Here is a 24932-nt window from a genome sequence, read left to right as displayed (position 1 = left end):
ATTTGCATTTATAGTAGTATTATTAATACCTGTCTAGCTAGAGTCTGACAGTGTAGGCTTGAAACACTTATGAAGGGTTCTAACTTGTTTTCCCCTACCCACAATTAATTGAAAATAAAACTGTGAACATCCATAAGAATATGTTGTTTTGCATATTTTGATTTTGTGGTGTGTTTGTTTTTTTTTAAAGTTATCTGACTGCCTTAAAAGTTATTAGGGGTAGCTTGTTTATTACTTTACTGTTTTAAAAATACCCGATGTTTTTACCAGAATGTCTATGTAACCAACTTACAGTGTTCATATAGCATTATATATGTTATGTATCCGTCCATTAGAATTTTGTTAACACTTTTCAGTATCAAAAATGGTTTAATTCTTCCCAAGTACACCAATAATGGGAATCCTGTGCATTTAGTGGACATGTTTTTTGTATATGTTCTTGAATGTTCACTTCCTAAGAGTCTGAATACTCAGAGTGGGAAAGAGAAAATACATTTTTTAAAAAAGAAAAAACCCAAAATATTGTACTTTTTTGTGTGTGTGGCCTTTATTTTTAAATATGAATATATATATATATACCAGTTTATTTATTTTCACTTGTCACTTGATGTTTCTGTCAGTTTTTTTGGAGCGGGGAGGAATGAACCCTATGGGTTTTAGTGTTTAGTTTTTCCATAGCTTCTTTGAACATACACCATCCATGTTTCTTTTTCCTCATTAGATTTTGGGATGATCTACAGATCTTTTTGACTGCTGATGCAATTTGAAATGTTCATTCTGTGCTTTCTTGTTCAGTGAATAACATCTTGGCAAGGTCCCAACCTCTTTGTGCTTCATGTTTGCATGTTTCTGGGTTTCTATGCTCAGGGCTGTATTTGGCAGTTCTGGATTCGATGCCGAGGTGAAGGTAGGCAGTCAGCATGGGTGTTGGCACCCTAGGAATTCTAAATTCTGCTTAAGGAACATGAGAGGTTTCTAGCTTCTCGGGTATTAAAGGGGTGTTTGGCAACATGAAATGCCTGGAAGTCCAAAGTAGCATCTCTAAAGCTTGGAAAAATTACTTTTGGACTATTGTACCCAAAATCCCCCAACCGGTATTGGCACCTGGGGGATTCTGGAATTGGTAGTCCAAAAAATAATTCCAGGTTCTTCCATGGTCAGGACAGGGCTAGAGCACCTTTTTACCCTTCTGATAAGAAACCAAGTAGCTATAATAATTGAACAAAATATAGGGGGAAACAGCCAAATTTAGTTTCTTTTCATACAGATTTTGACTGGCAAAAGTACAGCCCTGACTATACCTACCTTTCTTCCTTTTCACTTTTCCATCACACTTTACTTTTTTTAAAGGAGACAGTTGCTGTTTTTCTCTTTTCTCTTTTTATTTGCTTCCCCCACTTTGGATTCTGAACCTTTCTTCTTCTTTTTCTCTTTTCTGTAGCTTCTTCTTTATGTAGGTGTCAGTCACCTTGCCAAGTTCCACTTTCCTCTCTCCTAATGGACATTAGAAGAGCCGGCAGGTCATGCCACACACCCCATTGGGAGACGAGTTACCTCATTCTTCCACCACCTCCGCCTTTCTGTCTTTTGAAAACTGTGACTCACTGCAGTGTGTGCGTATGTGTGTGTGCATGCGTGCACACGTGTGTGAGTCTGCACACACGTAAGTGTGTGTGCATGTATGTGCACCTGTTTGTATCTTTCTTTTTTCTGAGTGTCAGTCCACTCACTGCTGGCAAACGATTTGACTTCACACGCTGCTCAGATGAATAGAGACAAGGAGGCAGAGAGAACTTGGATGACACCCGAAATATTGCACTGGGGATTTTCTTCTTCCTTTCCTTTTGATAAAGCAGATGTGTATGTGCCAGTCAGAACCAGGATAGGATGTATGAGCATGTGTGTGTATATGTGTGCATGTAAGTGAGAGAGAGGTGTATGCAAAACCCAGAGTTGGTTGTTCAAGTGTCAAAATCCTACACAGATCTAATCTAGCACTGAATCTAATTCTCTCCAAGAAATGCTGTAACCTGGTTACTTTAAAAGCCATATGAACTCCCACAAGGGTTCCCAGTATTTGTTTTCATAAAACTCCGTAGATTGAGGGAAGGGGGAGAAACCTGCCCACATGTAAGTGAAACTTGAGGATGAAGCCACCTGCTTCAGTCTATATAGCCTGCTTTGAATTGGGTTTCTTAGGCTGGCTTCTGCCACCTAGAAATTAGGTGCCATCACTTTGGAAAAGTATTGGGACTACAATTGGTTTCCTGGCTGACGGATTGCAATTCCACTCAATATGCAGCAGCAAATATGTTTACCGCTGTATTGTACATACCCTTGTCAGGGAGCTGTACCTCCTCCTGGCTCTTGTATGATGTCTGTATTTGTCTCGTGCACACACATTTTGGAGTTTTAATGGATATACATGAAATATAATGGATCAGAGTGACCAGAAAATAATGCCCAGAGTTTCTTCCAGGATATGGGATTGCTGTGGCAAGTTTGACAAAATTTCTTTGTTTTCAGATGGGATAACATACAGTTACTATGAGAGAATCTTCAGAATCATCTTCAGCTCCTTGTGAGAGCTTGGAAAGGTTTTTGTTTGGATAACAATTCCCAAATTTGTCCAGCCAGCATGGGAAAGGCAATGGATGAGTCTGAATTGTCACAAACCCCCGTGGCTTCTTGTTCCTAGGGTCTGATGGTCCTTTGGACCTCACAGTTTGCTCTTATATGGCTGTTGCTCAACATGTCTTCATTGATTAAAAGATTTCTAGGCCTATCATTTAGGATAAAGCCCTTTCAAAGCAGGTTACATTTAAAAAGGATATCATATTATAAAAGTTAAACATTGACGCAGTTCAGTGAAACCCTTGGGCACTGTCCTGAGACCAAGCCATGACAAAGGCAAGACCTGTGTGCATATTTCATGATTCTGTGCAAAAAACAGAAAGAGCACTGGCTTTTGAATCCAATGCCTTAAGATGCAAGCTTTAATTTGCTTTGCTGTTTCATTCAGTTGAGACTAGGCCAGGCTTGCAGATATACACACAGGCTGATATCTTGTCAAGGAATTATGATGTTATGATTCAAAATCATCATGTTAGTCTGGAAAATCAGTATGTAAAGCGATCTTGTAGTATCCAAAGAAGGAAGCTGGCAGCATCTCATGCAGTTGAGGAAGTAGACTCAAGTCTATGAACGCTCATGCTACCAGCTTCTTTCTTTCAATTAATATCAAAGGTGCTACAAGATCCCTTTGTATACAGTGTCATGAGTTTGCCATATACCATTGCAATTCACTTTAAGGTCATTGCACGCATAGCAACCAAAAGTCCACCCCACTACCTTTTCAGCAATGCAGTCCCCCAACATCCATTTACATGTTGCCAGAGAATGGGGGTACAGTTGAGGACATGTCTAGCTGTTTTCCTGTACCTGGATGCATTGCAACAGACATCTGCAGTCCTGGGGGTAGGATTGGGAGATACAGTGTACAGAGATGTAACCACATCTCCCAATACAGGCCCTTAGCCACACTTTCAGGTTAAATCTTGAGGGACAGCGAGATGGCAAAGTAAAATCTTCCCTTGTATATAGGTATTATTTGCTTTCCTGTGACTAGCAAAGATTAAATAAACTAAGCAAAAGGGCGTAATCTCTAAAGATTAGAGATCTCCTGGTCATTGGACATGGATGCTCTGGTTGATGGAAGCTGAAGTCCAAAACTGCGGGGGTGGCATCAGGTTGGGGGAAACTACCATTTTGTAAGTATTTCCTCCCTCTTTTACAAGTAGGTATTCATATGCAAATGTGTGCAGATATAATTGATTAACTGGGTTTTTATTGTTGATCAACAGATTTCTTTAATCAAGTGATGACCCCATAATTAAAATCAATGAAACAAAGTGCCTCAGTGCTGTCCTTAACAAAGTAATCCTGCATTATGTCTACTCAAAAGTAAGCACCATTGGGTTCCATGGGTCTTCCTCACACGTTAGTTGCTATAGGATTGCAGCCTAGATTCAGCAAATTGCAAGAGGCGTTGGTTAGGCCATGTTGGATTATGCTCCATTGTTTTCGTCCTGACAACACATAATCAAGCTTCAAACCTCTGTCTCTTGAGTGTCCATTTAATGTTAGAAACTGTCTTGAATGATGTTTTATTGAAATCAGTATAGGACTTCTAAAGATAAAAGCAGCCATGTAACCCAAGTGATAGATCCAGTGTGGTGCATTAGTTTGAGCACTGGACTATGACTCCGGAGACCAGGATTCAAATCTGCACTTGGCTGTGGAAACCCACTGAGCAGGTGACACTCTCTCAGCTTCAGAGGAAGGCACTGACAAAAATCCCTCTGAACAAATCTTGCCAAGAAAACCCTGTGATAGGCTTGCCATAGGTTGCCATAAGTCAGTAACAACATGAAGACACCCAACAACAACAAAAGCCCAAGTGAGCCACCCCACGACAACAAAAGCCCAAGTGAGCCATCCATGCAGAGTGTGCCAGTACCATAATTTGGGGCAGTGAAAGTCCTTTGCCCAGTGATAAGTATCCTAGGTCCAGTCCCTGACATCTCAATCCAAAATACTCAAGTAGCAGATGATGGAAAAGAGCTCTATCTGAAAGCCTGGAAGTCACTGCTAGTCAGGCAAAAATGGACAGTTGGACAAAAACACCCTGGATCTGGTGTATGGCATTTTCTTAGGTTCTGAAGTTTTGTGTGAGCCCTGATGTAGTGGGACTTACTATAAAGTGCAGTACATGGCTTTAATCCCACATAAGCACCAGAGACTTTAAATCTGCAGTGAGGGGTTTCCTCTTCACCCATAAGAATGGAATCCTAACCAAGATTTTCCAGTACAAGGTAAGGAAAACAGATTTCTTTGTTACCTATGTAAATAGACTTCTGAACTCAGCACTTTAATGATATTTGGTATACCTAAGGCAAACCTATCATAGGGTTTTCTTGGCAATATTTGTTTAGAGTGAGTTTGCCTTTGCCTTCCTCTCAGGCTGAGGGAGTGCATCTTGCCCATGGTCACCAGGTCGGTTTTTATGATCAAACAGGAATTCAGACTCGGATCTCGAACAGGTCTCCAACATTCAAATCACTACACAGCACACTAGTATACTGCATATATATATATATAAGGGAAGAGTCAAACAAGCCTCTACATTTTGTCCTGCCACTGGAAGAGGCTCCTCTCTTTAAAAAAAAGTTGTGTGGAACCCTGGGATTCTTTGCATGAATGATTTTCTCATATTGGTTTACTGTAGTCTCTGTGTGGGACATAATGCCAAATGATTTAGCCTTAGGAGTGAATGGAGTAAATCTGGAATGTTCCAAAATATTGCTACCAAGGTAAGTATGGAACAAAAATGTATTAGCATGATTTAGACTAGGGTCTACTTTAGTTTGATCTGCTTTTAGGTGGTGGTTATTGCAGGTTTGGACAATATAATTCTTTTGCTGTATTGGGAGGCTCATATTTCTCTTTTCCTGGATAAGGTTCCCTATAGTAATGCCCCCCCCCCCCCATGAGGGCCAGTTCACATATTGCTTTGTGCAGACCCAAAAATATTATTATTATTATTATTATTATTATTATTATTATTATTAGTAACCTGCCTCTCCCTGTATTGGACCGAGACGGGTAACAACAAAACAAGAGAACAATAAAAATGTCACATACAGCACAGGAACATTCACTGAGGAGGCACAATTGGCTGCATCTCCAGATTTGGTTTTTTTATAAAGTGGCTCTAACTCTTTCCTGTCTGGGATACAAGCTAGGATATCTTCTTAATAATTTGGTTACTCTCAAGGCCTACATTAGCTGGTTTCACAGTGATCCCACCATCGTTCAAGGTTTCTCAACTGATATATTAAATTTATGCAAATTATGTGCAAATAAAACACAAATTGGTCTTGCATGTATGGAACTTAATACAACCACTCTTTTCTTTTGTTTGATCATTGCCATCCCAAACCTCAGATAGTCCAGCCTGTGAGGCTGTACAATCAATCCTTTTTTGGATCTATAGCATCACAGCATGGGAAGGGCCAACTGCTCTGCCTTGTAAGAATACACAACCAAAAAATGGACATTGAATGTGTATTTAAAGACCACCGGAGCCCACCACCCTCCAAAGAATTATACAGTGTGACCTTGTTATCTGCTGGGGTTTCGTTCCAGGACCCCTGTGGATAACAAAATCCATGGATGCTCAAGTCCCGTTAAATACAATGGCATAACAAAATGGTGACCCTTAATATAAAAATGGCAAAATCAAGGTTTGTTATTTGGAATTTGTATATATTTTTGAATATTTACAAGCTGTGGATGCTTGAATCTGTGGATAAAAAAATCCGTGGATAAGGAGGGCCAACCGTATTCTATGTTAAACAGCTCTTACAGTCAGTAACATCTTCCTGATGCTCATGTGGAATCTCTACATGAGATTCCTTCAGGTATTTAAATACAGTTATACCTTAGTCTTCTCCATGCTAAACATACTCAGGTCCCTATGATGTTCCTCTCTGGACTTGGTTTTCAGACCTTTTACTATGTTGGCCACCTTCCTGGGCACATCCTAGCTTGTGCCTCCTGAATTGTGATGCCCAGAACTGGACAAAGCATTCCATGTGAGGTCTGACCATAGCAGAACAGTTGTTACTGGACACTATGCCCACTGTTGACGCTCCCTAATGTTGCATTAGCTTTTTTAGTTGCTGCATCCCATGGCTGACTCATATTTAACTTGTGGTCTACTAAGATTCCAAGATCCTGTTCGCATGTTCTGTTGCCAAGTGTCACTGTATTTGTGCATTTCATTTTTGCTGCCTAAATGTACTCCCTTACATTAATACCTGTTGAACTTCATTTTCTTAGTTTTGGCCCAGCTCTCCCAATCTGTTAGGGTCATTTTGAATTCTGGTCCTGTTCTCAGGACTACAGTGGGCCCTTGGTATCCGCTGCAGTTTGGTTCCAGGATCCCCTGTGCATACCAAAATCTGTGGATGCTCTAGTCTTGTTATATACATTTGGGTAGTAAAATGGTGTCCCTTATATAAAATGGTAAAAAAAAAATTTGCTTTTTGGAATTTAAATACATTTTCAAGCCATGGATTGTTGACTCCGTGGATGCAAAGGGTTGACTGTATTAATTACCACTCCTAATTTGGTGCCATCTGCAAAACGCCTTCTATTCCATGATCCAAATCATTTGTAAAGATGTTAAACAACACTGGGCCAGGACAGAAATTTGTGGCACCCCACTAGTCAGTTGTCTCCAGAATGAAGGAGAACCTTGGTGAGTACTCTTAGGGTTTGGTCCATCAATGAGTTACAAATCTTTGTATCAGTAGCCCACATTTTATTAGCTTGTGTACATGACTGTCATGGAAGTCTTTGTCAAAAGCCTTGCAGAAATCAAGATACAGTATACTACAGCCATAGCATGATCTAACAAGCTGATAATGCTATCAAAAAGAGACACGGGTAGTCTGAAAAATGTGTTTTTGAGAAACATGCTTGGTTTTACTAATCACAAGATTTCTTTCTAAGTTCTAGTGTTAAATGATCTGTTCCAGAATCTTCTCCAGTATTGACTGGTCAGTAGTAGCTTTGGTCCTCTCTTGAAGATGGGGACATTTGTCCTGCTTCACTCTGCTGGGACTTCTGCTCTCTAATTCTGAAAAATAATAAACAGATTCTGAGATTACATGTGTAATTTCCTTTAATACCCTTGGAGGTCTTTTGTCAGGCCCTGGGGGCTTGAATTCATACAGAGTAGTTGGGTATCCCTGTACTACATCTTTTCCTATTCTGGGCTAAAGTCTCCTTATTGCATCATTTGTTCTATTTGCACCAGGTAGAGCACGTTTTTTTTTTATTATTATTATTTTGGGAGACCAAGGTAAAGAAGGCATTGAGCAGTTCTGCCTACTCTCTGTCCCTGTTAGCATTTCACCAGCTTCTCCACAGTGGACCCATTGTTTCCTTGGTCTTCTTTTTGCTTTTGGCCAAAATAAGTAAACCATTATTATTATTACTCTTTAGCAAGCCTGAGCTTAGTCTGAGTTTTAGCTTTTCTGATTTCTCACTACACGTTGTTGTTGCTGTTGTGTTCCTCCAAGTCATTTTTGACTTACGGCAACCTTATCATGGGGTTTTCTTGGCAAATTTATTCAGAGGTGGTTTGCCATTGCCATCTTCTGAGGCTGAGAGAGTGTGACTTGCCCAAGGTTGCCCACTGGGGTTTTAGGCTCGAGCGGAAATCGAACCCTGATCTCCAGAGTCGTAGTCCAGTGCTCAAACCTCTACACCATGTTGGCTCCCTACAAGTACTGTTAATTTGCACAGTCAGCCCTCTGTATTCAAGGAATTTTTATCCACGGATCCAACAACCCACAGCTTGAAAATATTCAAAAATATGTATATATAAAATCCAAAAAGCAAACCTTGATTTTGCCATTTTATATAACAGACACTATTTTACTTTGCCATTGTATTTAGTGGAACATCAACAGAAGTTGATATCCACGGGGGATTCTGGAACCAAACCCCTGTGGATAGAAAGGGTCCACTGTATTTCCCTTGTTATTTCCCCTTTTCTTCCTTTTCTTGTATAAGTCTCTCATAAACCTCAGCTCATCTAAAAGTTGTTTATACATCCACCCTGGTTTCTTTACACCGCCTACCTTTCTTCCTTGTTGGAGTTGTTTGCAACTCTGCCTTCAATCTCTCACCTTTAAGAAACTCTCATTCATGATGAACTCTCTTCCTTTTGAGCATTTCTGACCATGAGATCTCACCCTGCATTTCCCTAAGCTTACAAATCAGCTTTGTTAAAGTCCAGATTACCTGCCTGGCCATGTTTGGCTACCCCTTTTCTCTGCCTAAAAAATTCCATGGATCCCATTAGTTCATTTGGTAACCAGTTTATCTCTGCTGGTTAGGATTGCATCCAAAATAGTCGATCCCCTTGTTGCCTCCTCCACCTTCTGGACAATGAAATTGCCTGTAAGGTAAGTGAGGAATTGGTTGGATCTTACCTTTTTGGCAGAGCTTGAGTTACAATAAGTATCAAAGTGGTTGAAGTCTCCCGTTGCTATATCCCTCCTGTTTGAATGTTTGGTCATTTCATCTAGGAAGCCATCGTAAGCTATACCCCTCTGTTGCTACATTCCAATCCCAAGACTCATCCCACCAGATTTCACTGATTTCACCTATTAAAGCATATTTGTCTTACTATGTTGAGTTCACGTTTGTCGTGCTTATTTTCCATGCTTTGTGAATTCGCATAGAAACAATGAAGACCATGGGCCATTCTCTCCCAAGCTGCTTCCTTGGGGTTTTTTTTCCCTACCCACTGTTGAGATTTATTCAGGTTGTTTGCCATTACCTTCCCCCAAGGCTGAAAGTATGTGACTTGTCAAAGATTACCCGGTGGGTTTCATGGCTGACCTGGTAATCGAACCCGCATCCCCAGTTGTAGTCCAGCACTCAAACCACCATGCCACACTGCTTTCTCAGCCTGAGCATACAGATACTTTGGAAATGCTCTGTTCTCTATCAGACAAACCTGGTATTCAATGCCACAAATGTAGGTTCTGTCTAGTGTGCATCTGTTTGTCACTATTGTTACATGTGTTTTCCCCCCTGGTATGAGCAACTTAACAGCTTTCCAGATGTTGCACCTCTCACTTTTGACAAGGGCCAGTGGGGGTTGCAATCCAAGAACATCTGGAGGGCCGCAAGTCCACCACGTTAGTTTAAAAACTTTTTTATGCCTTGTTGCCCCTTGTTATAGTTTCAGACTTCAATAAAAAAGTGACTGTGGCCACAGGAGGGAGCTAAAAGCTCTTATCATGAAATCAGCGCGCATACCAATTGCCAGGATCCTTGATGTGTGTGTTTATACTTCCAGGGCAAGGAAATCTTACAGAAATGAAACTTCCCTCTGAGCAGGCATGTATAGGACTGTGCTGCCAAGTCCTCCTGCGTCTGATCAGGTACAGGAATACAGTCATGCTCTTCACAACCCTGACAGATTGGGGGGGGGGGGAGCTTTGAATCAAATTAGAAAGTGCACAATAAAATGTTCCATTCCAGAAAAGGGGGGGGGGAGAGAAAATGATCTCTTCAAAGACTGAATGGTGGCATGAATTCGGAGGCGCTGCATCTATCTCCAGCTGGGGCACCACAATCGTAGTAAGGAGGGCCAATACCTTAGCAGTAACAGATATAGTCCCGGATTCACTTTGTGGCATCTGTAGTTAAAATATAGCCTTGTTTCTTAATCATGAACAATACTGATTATAGTGATCAAATGGTAATTAAACTGGGAAGAGCATCCCCTGAATCCTTGAAGAGTTCACTAGGCTAGTCAGCTCCATGGCTTGACATGGTTTAACACAGATGTATCTGTTCCTAAGTGATAGGGGATTTAAAACAATGCATAATAGAAAACCTTGGCTAAATGGATAAAGGGCACTGGAGAATGGAAATGTTTTCCCATTTATTGTCCTTGGTAAGCAGTGCAGACAGTCAGTGAAGTCAGAAGAGGGAATGTCTTTCTATTCTACTTCCCTTTTGCCCAGTACTTTTGAAACAAAAGCAAGACTCACAAACTGAAGGACAACATGTTTTGTTTTTTTATTGCTACCAGAAGGCTTTCCTCAGTATCGCTGCTGAACGCAATACCTTCCAAAGGGCTGTGAAGAGAGCTTTAATATAAGGAGCGATTATTCTGAGAAGCAGAGCTTTTAACTTTAATGTACAAGATCTTTTAAATGGTTTTTCTTGCCCTTGCTTCAGGTTAAAAGGTTACACAAACATAAAAGTGGGAGTGCAGTGGGAGGAAAAGGAAGTGGGGGGAAATCTGTGCTGATCACTTACACAAAGCAAAAATTCTGGATTAGAAAACTGCCACAGCACAGACTCCATCTCTGTCAACCTCAGCTAAATTTTGGTTTCATTACATTTTGCATTTAATGCACATATTCACGTGAAGTATTGTGTGTTTGTGTATGTGTTTAAAAACCCATTAAAGTCTTATTTTTATTTGGTCAGTCTAATGGCAGCCACAAAGATTGCTTCCAGTTTTCCATAAAACTGCCTGCAACAAATCCTATACTTTCATCAGGTGTTCATTTGCCCTGCTCTATTTGTTGTTTGGGTTTTTTGGTACATCATACTTCACAGGCACCCTTTTTAACTGACTAATTTTAAATGTAGATCTAGTTGTACTTATCACATTTAAAACACCAAAGTGCTAAATGACAGAAAACAAGAGAAGGACAAGGAAGGGGTTCTGGTTTGTTTGCAAAGAAAATAAAAGCAGCACCAAGTCAAAGTGCCAAAATACAAGATGTCATGCACTAGAGGTTCAGAAAACTAGTTTTTTAAAATAGAGAGGAAGAGGAGAGTTCTCAAAATGGAGCAAACTCAGAGTGAGGGATGCTTAGAAATCTGAAAATTATTTTTGCACACTCAGTGTGAACTCCCCAACACAATGGATGAGATTACAACACAACAGCAGACTGAAACAGTGCACAGACAACACTAGAGGGGGACAATTTTTGCTACTTTTTTTGTTTGGTTTTTGGGTCTTTTTTGAAAGGTTTTTTATACTTTTTTTGGCCTTTAAATACTTAAATCATAGTTGAACTATAATTAGCCGCACAAGGAAAGTAGGAAAGGGGATTCTTTTCAAAGGATAACCTAGCTTCTCTTAGCCCTTGCAAGGTACAGCTTTCACTCTACTCAGGCCACAAAAGGCGATTGTTGCCCGATGTTGCACAAGGGAACAGCTTCTCTCCTGAGGTGCAGAGCACTGCTACATGACAGAAATGGGCTGCAAAGGAGGGCAAGGGGAAACACTTCCCCCTTGTCGTGAAACATCAGTGCTGCAGGTGGGAGCGGCCTTGCTTTCGAGGGCCACCCCTTCTGGAGCATTCTCCTCATTGTAGAGCCGCTTGATCCCATCGTAGAAGTCATCCACTTCCATCTCTTCCACTTTGCGCTTGGCTGTTGCTTGTTTGCATCGGCTGGGAGCCGCCCGGCGCTGGGAGAGCACAGAGATACCTTTGTTTGGCACTTCCGGTTTGTGGTTGTCCTTGGAGTCTGGGCCTGGGATGGAGGAGGGATGGAAGCGGAAGACCCCTGCATGACAGGTCACCAGGTTGTGCTTGAGGGGACTGTAGACATAGACGGAGTTGGGTGGCAGAGACGGCTGCAGTGTGGAAAGGTGCTGGGCCACAAGTTCCCGACAGTGGATCAGCTGGGAGCTGTCCATCTGGATTTTGGAGGGAAAAGAAGCAGAAGAAAAGAGCATTGGAAACTTATTTCCTGACCAACCTGTGAAAAGGAAAGGAGCCACAATAGAACAGCCTCTGCAGACATGCAATAATTGCTCTACTGGTAGCATACACTTTGGCACCTTATTTGAAAATAAGGTTGCGAATTCAATACCAGCGATAGGGCTCAAGCTTGACTCAGGCTTGCATCCTTCCAAGGTCGCTAAAATGAGTACCCAGATTGTTGGGGGAAATTAGCTTACAGTTGTAAACTGCTTAGGCACTGTTAGTTCAGTATGAAGCGGTATATAAATGAAGCTGTTTGTTTGTTTGTTTTTTGTGCTTAGTACAGGGAGAATCTGTATTAGACATTCATTTGTTCAAGTCATTATTGACTTAAACATTATGCTAGTTCTCGCCTACAGCTCTTTAGCCTCCCTGAAATCTGGCTGAAGACGGTTTCCCAGGTTTTTAAGGCAATGGGGCTGTAGGGGCTATTCCCCCTTCCTGGTCCGCCGACAAATAGTTGCATCAACAGAAGCAGTTTCCTGCCTCCTCCTAATCTTAGTATCTGCTCCTTTGGTTAAAGATACAAACTCCCACGGTGGCTTACAGTCACAATTACAGGGCACCCCATTACAGTACAGTAACTAAAAGAATGAAACAGAATGGCAGCATTGACAATGTGACAGGTAGATCACATCCGGGTGCAAGAAAAACAAAGGTGCCACTCCAGAAAAGATCCTTCCCCACTTCCTGAGCTGAAGGACACCCTCACCTGAGAAGGCAGGGTACCTAAAGAAGCACCTCATCATATGGGAGAATAGATAGTCCTTTAGACACCTAGATTCCAAACTGCACAAGATTTTGAAGGCTAAAAATATACTGTATATACTCAACTGTACATTGATCTCATGTATAAGTTGAGGGCAGATTTTGGGGGCAAAATTATGGGTTTTGATATGACCCATGGATAAATCAAGAGTAAAATTTAGGGGCATGTAACAAAGGATCTAAATGATGTAGCAAAAAAAAAAAAAAAACATGCCAAAGAACTTATAAAACTCCATCCGGTATAACTGATCTCACTCTAAAAGCTGGAGGGATGAGTGAGTAAAGGGGTCTGGTGCTTCTTATGGGTGCTCTGAGAATGGTTTAAGCTCTTACTTTTCACCAGGGATGGCTCCTTTTTTGATAACAGTTCAAGTACAGTCCTTGCATTGACCATGGATAAAATGACCCAGCTTTTGGGGTCAATTTCTAACTAAAATTTCTAGACTTATACATGAGTATATACAGTATAGTAACCTCAGACACCTAAAGCAGGGGTGGACCATGGGCGGCACCCACATTTTTAAAAAAAAACAAGTTACCATACAGTCCTGGTTTGCAACAAAGAAGCTATTTTGGGCCTGAAAAGGACAGTCTTACAATAGAGAATCATGTGCCACATCCTAGAGGCTTCTCCATTTTGGGGCAAAACTTTTTGTGGAGAACTGGGTGGGTACACTATCAGGACCACACTGGTGGTTTCAGTGCCTTGGTGCCGCAGTGGTTAAATACCAATATTGCAGCCACAACATTGTGAGTTTCATCCCAGGGCTCCAAAGTTGACCCAGCCTTGTTTCGTAGGTCAGCAAAATGAGTATCCAGCCTGTTAGGACCAATTGGCTTGCAGATTGTAAACCACTTAGAGAGTGCATGGTTCACTGATAAGTGGTACAGAAATGTAAATGTTATTGCTATTGCTGTCTATGGCTCATGAACCACCTACTTCCTACCATGATCAAATGTCTGACATTGAAATTTAAAGGGGGCAAGGAGGTAATGAGCCAGGGAGAATGAGGGCATCTTCTTTTGAAGGGCAGAGACCAGCAGATTGTCCTCCCCACACTCACATAGCTTATGTCTCTGTTGGGTTCAATGCTAGTATGCCATCTTGATTCTCTTGCTGGGGAAAAGGCAGAAAATTAATTAAGGATGGCACTTCTAGTGAATGAAAGTCCCCACCACCACCAGAAGCGGTCTACCTGTGCCTTCTGAAGCAGTTCGATGATGAGGGCGAGCCAATCAGGGATAAGCTTCTCCACTTCCAGGCTGATGATGGCCAATGCCAGCATGGAGCCCTTAAACTGAAGAAGCTGATAGCAGGCCAGGCAGTGTAGCAGCTGCTTGGTAAGCAGAGCCACATGCTGGGACGGGTTCACCTTGGGTAAGGTGGTCAGCAGTTGAGGCCTGGTGGACAAGGCGACCGCATGGAACTGGATTGGGGTAGGAAGAGCAACATGACAATGTTAACCCGAATACTTAAGACACTGCTACTCTGAAGGAACTTCTAAATTACATCAGTTAAATTCCCAAAAGGCACCAAATCCTGTCTGATCTTGGAAGGTAAGCAGAGTCATCCCTCGTTTGCAGTTGGATGGGAGACCACCAATGAATACCAGGTGCTGTAGGCTATACAGGTTGCGTCTCCCTTATCCAAAATGCTTGGGACCAGAGGTGTTTTGGATTTTGGGAATACCTGTACTTGCATGTATGTTCATAATGAGATATCTTGGAGATGGGACCCAAATTTAACACAAAATTCATTCATGTTTTGTATACACTTTATATCATGCCTATCTAAACACAGACTTCATCCACCCAAAACTGTTTTTTTTTTCCTTTAAGCAGAAAGATTTAGCAACTTGATTCCTATGCTGAATATTAGGGTGTATCTACACTGCAGAAATAAAGCAGTTTGATACCACTGCAACTGCCATGGCTCAATGTTATGAAATTCTGGGGTTTGTAGTTTTGTGAGATATTTAGCCTTTCTTGTCAGAGAGCTCTGGTGCCCCACAAAACTACAAATCCCAGAATTCCATAGCACTGGTCCATGGAAATTAAAATGGTGTCAAACTGCTTTATTTCTGCAGTGTGGCAACAGCCTTTATTATTCAATCTGCAAGATAGGACACGTGAGAATGACTACTATTGATGTGATGGAAATGTAGTTGAAATCCATTCAGTCCCTAAGACTAAAACTAGGCCAGGGCTGATGAAATCTACTCTTTTAGACTAAAATTCCCACAATCCAACAGCTGGTATGGTTATGCTGACAGAGATATATTGAGCCCTATAGGAAAGAAAGAAAGAAAGAAAGAAAGAAAGAAAGAAAGAAAGAAAGAAAAGATTTTCCCAGCCCTAGGCTAGGCAACAATACATTCAAGTATAGATAGAATAGTCTGCTTTGAAGAACTGCACTATCCTCTTCCTTTGCCAAGCCTTGAAGTCCGATATCCTTGACGGAACATCAAGAAATATTTTCCCCACTCCCCTGCTTACTCTCAGACAGGAAACAACCAAAATGGCTCCATTCAAAATATTTACAATATGGAGGAAATCCAGCGGAGTGGCTGTGTGAAGATCCCAGTTCAGTTTATCCAGAATTATCTTCTCCATTCTGCGAATTTCAGCTGGAGAGCAGCCACAAAAGCTGTCTCTGGCCAACACCTTCAGTACTGGAATCCTCTGTGACAGGGAAGCAAAGAAGCAAAACAGAACAGGGTCTTTAAGAAGCACTTTGAAAACATTTGTAAGTAGCACCACTGTCCTATGCCGAGGCAAACTGATCTAGCCCAGTGCTGTGTGTGTTTCTTGGCCCTGGTTGTCAAGCATGTCACGAGAAACAAAATTCTCTACTAGAGAGGAGTACTGTTGTATATTTTAGTTAGCACTTTACTCTTCAGCACCTGAGCCCTCTGCTAATCAGGGATGAAAGAAGCTGCCAACAACAATCTCAAGAGAAGTCCTAACAGACCTTTTGAAAATCGTACTTAAAATAATGATTTTGTGTGCTGTACATCATCACCTCAGGAGACCTGGCCAGCCAACGTAATAAATATTAAGGATTTGTTAAAAGGTTCAAAAGGTATCAAATTATTTCCTTATCATCATATAGCTGATCATAGTAAGAACAATTAAGATTGTGGAAAGCAACAATGAGCATAGGAGTGTTTCTGCAGCTTTCCAAGGTGTGTCTACTAATGGACATCCCTGCTTTGCATCATCTGGGGAGAAGACTTACCTCATCTTCCTCAATGGTCTTGGAAGCAAGGAAGAAGCAGCTGATTGCAATACAATTCAGGTACTTTGGACGGGCCTACAAGGTAGAAGAGAGAAAAGAACACAAGTCATGCAACCCACCTGCCAGCTTCTAAGAGTAGCTGTCTTAACAACCTTCTTGATGCAACCTAAGATTGCTGGACAACAAATACTGAATAGCTGGTATCCTGTTAGTTGTATATGTAGGCATAAGTCAAGCTTAGACCTATGAATGCCTTGTTTGGGTCCAAGTGAAAGCTGATACTCTCATTCTCTTTCCACACCGACCAAGCCCCTCTCAACTTGCTGTACAGCCACTGCCACACCACATACCAATTCCATGCTGGAGGATGGAGCAGAAAAGCACCTAGTTAGGTCCCAGTAGCTAGATGCCAACCATAAGCTAAGACCTTTGGAGGATCCCAGCAGATGAAGTAATCATTTTTCATCTAGCTACAGGACACAGCCAGATACTTCTCCAGTCTCCCCCAGCACTCCTTCAAGCACAAAGGGGCTATTGGGGGAGGGGGGGTTATATCAACTCTACAGTAAGCCTGAGAGTCAACAAATGGCCAGTTGTATTATATTTCTGCTTATGCAACTACTACACTACACTGACAAGTAATAAATAATAAATAAGGAAGAATCATTGAATCCCTGACAAAAATCAAGAGAAAAGTGTCCTATTCCTGGCCATATAAAAGCCAATCTGATTGAGATTTTGCTGGGCTTTTTTGTGTATGTGTGCCTCCTGCTTCCATGCAGTAAATCTCACCATATCCCAGCACTCAAACTTACAAAGAGAAGGAGTTTGAGTCACACTGGGGCCACTAAAAACCTTCTAATAAGGTTGGCAAATACAGAGAGAGGATTTGGCTTTTGCACCACCTACCCCATTTTCTATTCTGTGGCCTGCATTTCTTCCCTCCAAATCTTATTATTTTCTAAAAATGGTATTTCAGGCTTTAAAATGTGCTTTCCCCCAGCAACATTTAAAAGGAATCTCATGTACCCAAAGGTATGACTCTCCATTTTTAAATCTCTACAAAAAATGTACAAGGAAGGGTTCTGGGAGAGTCCTTTGGGGTCCATGTAGAGTCCACAAGTCCCAACAGTTTTAAAGACTGCAGTTAAGGAGTCCACTTTATAACATACAGTTTGCAAACCAAAAATAAGAATTGAGGACAGGTGAGGAAAACTTTTGCGAGCTAGACAAGAGTAACTTCCTCCCTCCTTTCTGTCTATCTAATGTATCACGGATGATTAAGAAATGAAAAGGCTGGTGGAAAAATTGCAGATGCGTTTGTGAAAAAGAATGAAGAAATTGACCCAAAATACAGTCAGGTCATCAGACTGATGATCCAGTTTCATCCTGCCTTGTAGAAGTGGCATCAGTGTGATAAGCAGCAGACAGGAATCAGAAAAATGCAGGAAAACAATGTTCTGTGGGGAGGGGAGGGGTATGAGGGGAAAAGCAAGGGAATGTGCTGCAGAAAGACTTCTTCCATTTGGAAGATCAGATACTCCCCTCCGTTAAGAAGAATGCTGCTAGTGACACACCCGAGACCATCAAAGAAGGTAAGAGACACAGAGACAGAGTACATAATTCAGGCCTATCTGAATTAGTGATGTTTGACCTGAAAGCAGCAGCTTCAAGGTCCTTTAACTGTCAGTCAGAGCAATTGAACCTTGAACCTCCTGCATTCAAAATGTTGTACTCTGCCACTGTGCTGCATCTCAGAAAGAATATGGAAATGCAACCAAAATTTGAACACACTGGAAATACCAGAAAATAACTTCAAGAGCAGAAAACATCAATGCCAATTCCCTTCCTACCTGCACAGGTAAGTTCCTCTGGAATGCAACATTAAAAGAGGGGAAATGGAAAATACTCTGGAGGGGCAGAGAAGGGGAAAAAATGAGAGCAAGCCATTTTGAGCAAGCCAAACCCTCATCTTTTGCCTAAACCAGCCATCTGGAGATTAACTCCTGACAGATGGTAGAGCCCTCAACGGACAGGGCACAGTGCTGCAGAAAGCAGCAGGATTGCTTTGAGTCTGATTTTTTTAAAAAAGAAAGAAAGAAACAGGACCAATTTTAGAGTTAAGAGACTTCAAGATGTTTGTATTTCTATTATGAAATCTATTTAATACATAAAGATTTATACTAATGACATCTCCACAGTCTGGATGGCAGGGGTCTCAAATTTTCTTCCATACATGCCACTGTGGGAGGGGGAAAACCTCGCAGAAAAATCCAAGAGATTTATAAAAGTAATAATGTTTCTATGAAAGCTAAGAAAGAAAACCATCCTTTTTCTACCAGCAAAAGAAATCAGGACCACCCACTGGAATGGACCGGTGATTGCTTCTGGATAGAAAGAACATGTGTCTGCACTGCACAGTTATAAAAAATTGATACAACTTTAAATGTGGTTCCATCCTACACAATCCTGTGATGTGTAGTTTGGTGAAAGGTATTTACAATAGATACAATTAATCCCATAATTCCATAAGTAGGAGCCATTGCACTTGAAGTGGTATCAAGCCACTATAGTAATTGTGCAGTATAGATAGCCCCTACTAATTATTCTCCATACTACAGATGAATTTATTCAACATCACCACTGCCAGATGCAGTGAACAAATGACCACAGATCACTGGGGGCAGATTCACAGATTCAGAGGATGTCTAGCAATTCCTAATTTGCTTCTCAACTCACCTTAAAGAGTTTTCTGTTGACCTATGAAGTGTTGTTATGGATTAACTAAGTGGATTACTTAGAGGGCCACCTGCACAAGGTGTTAAGGATGGAGTGATGGACCTCAGGCCCTAGAGCTGAATTCAGCAACCTACAGGTCTTAACCCTTTTTTTGATCCCATTCCCAAGTTTTAAATCCTCCTCCAAAATTTTAGTTACTGACAATAAAAGCTTTAAGCTAAAATACAGTAGTGTTTTTGAGAGTATTAAATTCCCAATTTCCCCCCCAATGCAAATGGGGCTCTTCCTTCCCAAAAGCTAGATACACTGCCAGCACAATCCTATGAATATTTATTCCTAAGGAAGCTCTACTCTATTCACTGAGTCTTACTCCTAGAAAAGCAGGCGCAGGATTTCACATTTCTACTTGGATGCTTTCTTTACTCTGGCAAGCAATTATCCTCCTGCCTCCAATATTTCAACACGCAAACAGGGTCGGTGGAGGACACACAGCAAGACTGTAGCTGGCTTTTAAAGAGTCAGAGAATGTGTTTTCCTAGGAAGACATCCATTTTCAAAAACAAATTAATTCCATTACTGAAAATGGAAACAGAAATACTCAGGCTGTCTTTGCCTGAGTGGACATTACAAAACATAGGATTAGGGTGTGTGTGTGAGGGGACAGATTAGTGCAAAAACCATCTTAGTCATATACTATAACCTTAGGAGCTGTTTTAACTTCTATGCCTATAACATCTTGCTAGAATAAATTCTAAACTTCTCAGTTGTTTCCCATGTCAAACATTTTGGAACACCCAGGAGGATAAAAAGTTTTGAAGGACTGGGGAGCTCACCTTTCATATTTTATTTTATTTCCTATCTTTCTTCCAGTGAAGGAACAAGGTGTAGCACAACGTAAGTTGAGACACATGCAGTTAAAACAGATCAGTTCCAGAATTAGAGAGCAATTAAATACACTATTATATTGGAACTAAGTACTGAATTAAACAATTTGTAAAGAAAACCAGCATAGAGTAGTGGTTTGAGCATTGGACTATGACTGTGGAGACCAGGATCCGATTCCCCATTTGGCCATGGAAACCAACTGGGTGACCTGGGGCAAATCACACTCTCTCAGCCCCAGAGGAAGACAGGCAAACACCTTCTGAAATAATCTTGCCGGGAAAACCCAGGAATGCTTTCATTACAATACAAGGTATGGAAACTGCCACATTGTTAAGCAAACTCATAAGACTGCTGTGACCCCCATTGGCCTTCCAATCATTTTCTGCTCATAGCAGGGGACTTCTGAAGTCACTCCAGTTTCTAAAATACATTGCCATGCATTCTCATGGGATGTTGCCACTTCAGAAATACCAACACCAGAACTCAGGTTGGGTTAAATGTAGGCAACAAAAACTGTTCTCTAAAATGAGCCAGAGCACATTCAGCAACTACAGTGGGTCCTCTTTATCTGCAGGCTCTGGATTCACAAATTCAACTAACCACGAACCGAAACTAACCACGATGGCCTCATCAGAGGATTGTGGTAGAATCTGTTATGTGGAGAAGTTGGGGCTTGCTCAAGTGGCATCAGATGCTTTTGTGGGGCACACAGGGATGGAGAGATCGGGTGGTGCTCAAGCTCCCTTCATATCCCTTTATATAAGGGCCTTTATCATCCATGGTATTTTTAAGATTTGTGGGAGGTCCTAGAACCAATCCCCCATAGATACTCAGGGCTCACTGTCCTCCTAAGAACTTCATGCTCCTTGATACCTCTGCAAATACTGGGGAGATCTCCCAGTTGCCTACACAGCAGATTGGGGGGGGGGGGATCAAGGCTGGAAGGTGGACAAGATGCTATGAAAAAAGACGAGAGCCTGGGAATGTTTTCTTTCTTAGTGGAATACAGCGCTCAGAATTCCCCAGCCAGTATGACAATATTGGCTGGGTAGATCCTGGATGTTGTAGTCCACCAAAGGAATTTTTTCAAGCTCTGGAAAATATTTAGCTCAAACTGCAGCAGTAGGTCCAAATCCAGGGAAGTAGCTTTATAAAACCAGTCAAGTTGAGACTATAAATCCTCCCTAAGAATCCTGGTGGTCAAATATTTACCTTCACTGCAGCTAAAAACCTATCCAAGAGATTGACGGCCAGAGCAAGTGTTTCTGGATAAAGGTGGAACTGGCATTTGAGTTTGGCCATCCACTGAATCACTTCATCCCGCTGGGTTGGAGAAATGCCTGCATCCTGTGGAAGAAAAATTGAAAAGGGGAGGGGAAGGACAAAAGTCTAGTGAGGAAACAAAATAGTTTTAAACACACATGCAAGCACAAAAACACCACCATGTTCGACAAACCTAAGAGCCACTTCAAACTCTGCAGAATTCTTTCACAGAAAACAATTCACTGGAAAATTACCATTCAGCAAATGCAACAAAGAGCCTATATGTTGTAGTGTTTTGATCACTGGTCTACAACTCTGGAGGCCAGGGTTTTGAAGCTCCACTTGGCCATGGACACCCATTGGGTGGCCTTGGGTGTGTCACACACTCTCAGCTCCAGAAAACCCCATGACAGCGTTACCTTAGGGTCACCATAAGTCAAAAATAACTTGAAGGCACACAACAATTAATGCTCCCACTGGAATATGATCCATTTGGGCTGGTATTGATATAGGACTTTCAAAAACTATGGCTCCACTGAAAAAGAAGAAAGGCCACGTAGAAGGACTGAGCTAGCTTTTTAAAGAAACAGTATTCCTGTGAAAAAAAAACAAAATGCCTGCTGAGGCTCCAAACAGTCAATCTGTTTCTCTGTAAATCTCATCTGACAGTGAGGCCATGACCCTCAGCTTGTATTAATTTCACCAAAAACTTCCATTCTTGCTATTTATCTGCAGTAACTGGAGACCTTTCTCTTGTGAGCTAGGCAAAGAAAGAGCTCAAGCAGCAGTTAACTGAAAACAACCATTCTAGTTTGGATCAACTTCAGGTGACCCACAGAAAATGCAGGAAGAGGCAGGTAATTTATATGGCTGGACCTTTCTTTGAAGGAACAACTGTTCTTGCTACTAAAGTCATTCCTTGGCAGAACTCATTAGAACCTCTTGTACCAGCGATAGATGCCTTTTGGAGACATTCCCATTTTTTTTTCTGGCTTCCTCCAACCCAGGTACAGCTTAATTTCCATCTCTCTCTCGCCACTACAGTCCTTCAAGCTTCATGCCTTTTGGACAACTTCGACAACTGTTTGTTTTTAAAAGGCATCTATCAGTGTGTGTTTGCTTAGTTCTAAAGTTACTATAGCACAATAGTAAGTGCAGATAGAAAAATAAAATACTGGCTGGGAGCCAAAGAGCTATATTTTGCACGACAAAGGGCTTGTGCACTGAAATTCTGGTGTGTGAGTGTGTGTGCCACAGCTCAAAATGTCAAAAGCAACTCTCACTCCACTTCATTTTATAACACACTTTGGCTCCGATATACTGAACTAAACTTCATGTGTGCTTTCAACATCCCCTGAACTCATAAATCAGTCACCGCAACTCCCTTCCATGGCCACTCTATTGCTGGTGGAGAGTGGGAAAGGATCAGAGAAGCATCTGGCTATGTCCCCATAACCAGGTACAGGACAATTATGGCATCCATTGACATTCTCTAAGATCCACCACATGATGTAATTATTCTGCATCTTGCTATGGGGATATAACCAGACATTACTCCAATCTCCCCAATTCTCCACCAGTCACTGCATGACCATGGTAGAGGCCTATGGAAGTGAAAGCAGTGAGTCAGGGTGATGATTTGGAGTTTCTCTAGAAGAGACCCCAACGACCATCCAGTTGAACTCTCTGCCATGCAGGAACTCACAATCAAAACACCTACGACAGATGGCCATCCAGCCTGTTTAAAGACCTCCAAAGAAGGAGACTCCAACATTCTCCGAGTCTAACAACTCTTACTGTCTGGAAGTTCCTCCTAATGTTTAGGTGGAATCTCTTTTCCTGTAACTTACATCCATTGTTTTGTGTCCTATTCTCTGAGGCAGGAGAAAAAAAAGCTTGCTCCATCCTCATTATGACACCCCCTCAAATACATGGTTGATTTACCCCAAATTTCTTCCAGGGTCTCTGTTTCCTGTTTAAATGAAACAGGAACAAAATCCTGAATTGAATCTGGGCTGTCTTCATTACATCTGTACCTGATTTGGGGCTTCCTCCTCCTAATCCACATTCAAATAAGACATTTTTTAAAAAAATAACATCCTTGTCTCTCTTTGCAGCGATGATGGCAGCTGCTTTTTCACTCACGGCCCCTGTGAGATGGACATGTGTTGTGGACATGAGTCACTCTGAGGTCAGAACAAGGTGCCCAACATTGATAGCGTAACTGGGTCCCTTGTTCTGACCTTAGCAGTAGTGTGAATTGACAAACCACGTGGCAAGGTAGCCACCCATCTTTAACTGCGAGAGCTAAAAACCCACAGCAAAAGAGAACAGGTAAGCAGAGAATTGGGAGGAATTCAGGGCTAGAATACTTCAGGAGGGCAGCCCGGAGTATTCTGGCAAGTGTAGGACTGATCTTGGTCATCGCAGAGGATGGATGAGAATCTGCAGCAACCACACCCCAACAAAGATATACACAGGCATAAGGTGAACGGCTGTGTGAGTACACTGACATGATGCCAACCTTTCATAGTCACTAATCTCATCCCCACAAATTCATCTGTTAAGTTGGATATGATATCTAAGGCAATTTCTGCTTGTTTCTTGGTGAAATGGGGAAGACCTTCAAAAAATGGTTGGGGGAGGGAAAGAGGAGTCACTAGACCATCCCAAGTGTGATCCCCATGGACTTTTGAACCAACAACTGATCCTGGGCTTGCTGAGCAGGATGCAGATTCTGGATAGGCTGAAGGAAATTGGGCCATACAGCATAGCTGCTCTGCTTGAATTCTGACCCAGAGAGATAATCCCTCTCTGCTCTTACTATTTGAGCCACACAGATCATGTGGATATTGGAATAAAAGCAGTGCAATCTGTTTACACCAAGATACTGTCAGTCCTCTGTATCCATGGCTTCTGCATCCATGGATTCAACCATCCAGGCTTGAAAATAATTTTAAAAAATAAATTCCAACCATTATATGGTCTTGGTAGCCAGATTAATATATAGTCAATATTAGAAAACTACAGAGTCCATGGATGAATGGCTGATCAAACTGATGGACTTGGCAGAAATGGACAAAATGACATGGAGGATTAGAGGACAAGAGACGATGAAATTTTATAAGGAATGGGAATTACTAACAAATTATAGAAAGCAAAAATGGGGGAGAGAATATACATTGGGTTTTGTTGACTTATACATAATATTGTTACTAAGCATAGTTAGATATAAAATAGGTGGAATAGTGAGAGAAAAAAATAATAATACCATGGTAGGAATGAAAAGAGAAAAAGGATTAGTAAAAGTTAACATAGAAATGAGGGGTGAATAAAGGAGAAGGGAACAGGAAAAACTGAATGGGAATAAAAATTGTAAGAAGAGGTAGAGGTCAAAATAAGGGAAGAAAAGAAAGAAAAGAAATTGAAGCCAGCATAGAACAGATTATAATCTGAAATCCAGAAGGGAGAAAGTAATGGGAAAGGAAAAGAAAGGTGGAAGATGAGGTGTAAACTACGTTTAAAAAAGTGATGGTATACTGTTCTTTCTTTCTTGCCTTTTTATTGTTTTACAAATAGTGTATTGTACAAAACTAATAATATATATTTAAAAAATAAAAATAAATTCCAAAAAGCAAAGCTTGGTTTTGCCATTTTAT

At 41.4% G+C, this 24932-nt stretch overlaps 2 protein-coding genes across 6 annotated transcripts in view; one reads left to right on the top strand and one right to left on the bottom strand.

The window, feature by feature from the left end:
• The window catches only part of SEPTIN11 (septin 11), a 158300-nt gene that overhangs the window by 107330 nt on the left and 26038 nt on the right, over positions 1-24932 (top strand). For 2 of the 4 annotated variants that reach the window (XM_089526286.1, XM_089526285.1), the window contains one exon: positions 1442-5553. The exons of 1 other annotated variant lie outside the window; for it this stretch is intronic. In XM_089526286.1, coding sequence (XP_089382412.1) covers positions 1442-1457 — 16 coding nt within the window. In that variant the 3' untranslated portion in view covers positions 1458-5553. Of the gene's footprint in view, positions 1-1441; positions 5554-9943; positions 10081-24932 lie in introns of those variants that run through there. One more of the 4 variants, XM_089526284.1, reaches the window with a different exon arrangement.
• The window catches only part of CCNI (cyclin I), a 63957-nt gene continuing 49672 nt past the window's right edge, over positions 10648-24932 (bottom strand). For both annotated transcript variants that reach the window (XM_089526289.1, XM_089526291.1), the window contains exons 3-7: positions 21223-21357; positions 16387-16461; positions 15690-15830; positions 14345-14575; positions 10648-12313 (exon numbers count right to left, since the gene is read on the bottom strand). In XM_089526289.1, coding sequence (XP_089382415.1) covers positions 11855-12313; positions 14345-14575; positions 15690-15830; positions 16387-16461; positions 21223-21357 — 1041 coding nt within the window. In that variant the 3' untranslated portion in view covers positions 10648-11854. The remainder of the gene's footprint in view (positions 12314-14344; positions 14576-15689; positions 15831-16386; positions 16462-21222; positions 21358-24932) is intronic.

The sequence above is a fragment of the Sceloporus occidentalis genome, unplaced genomic scaffold, assembly GCF_023333645.1.
Source record: "Sceloporus occidentalis isolate IW3139 unplaced genomic scaffold, rSceOcc1.0.p SCAF_5, whole genome shotgun sequence".
Classification (NCBI taxonomy): Eukaryota; Metazoa; Chordata; class Lepidosauria; order Squamata; family Phrynosomatidae; genus Sceloporus; species Sceloporus occidentalis.
Note: the sequence above shows the minus strand (reverse complement) of the source record. Positions and strands in the feature narration are given on the sequence as shown.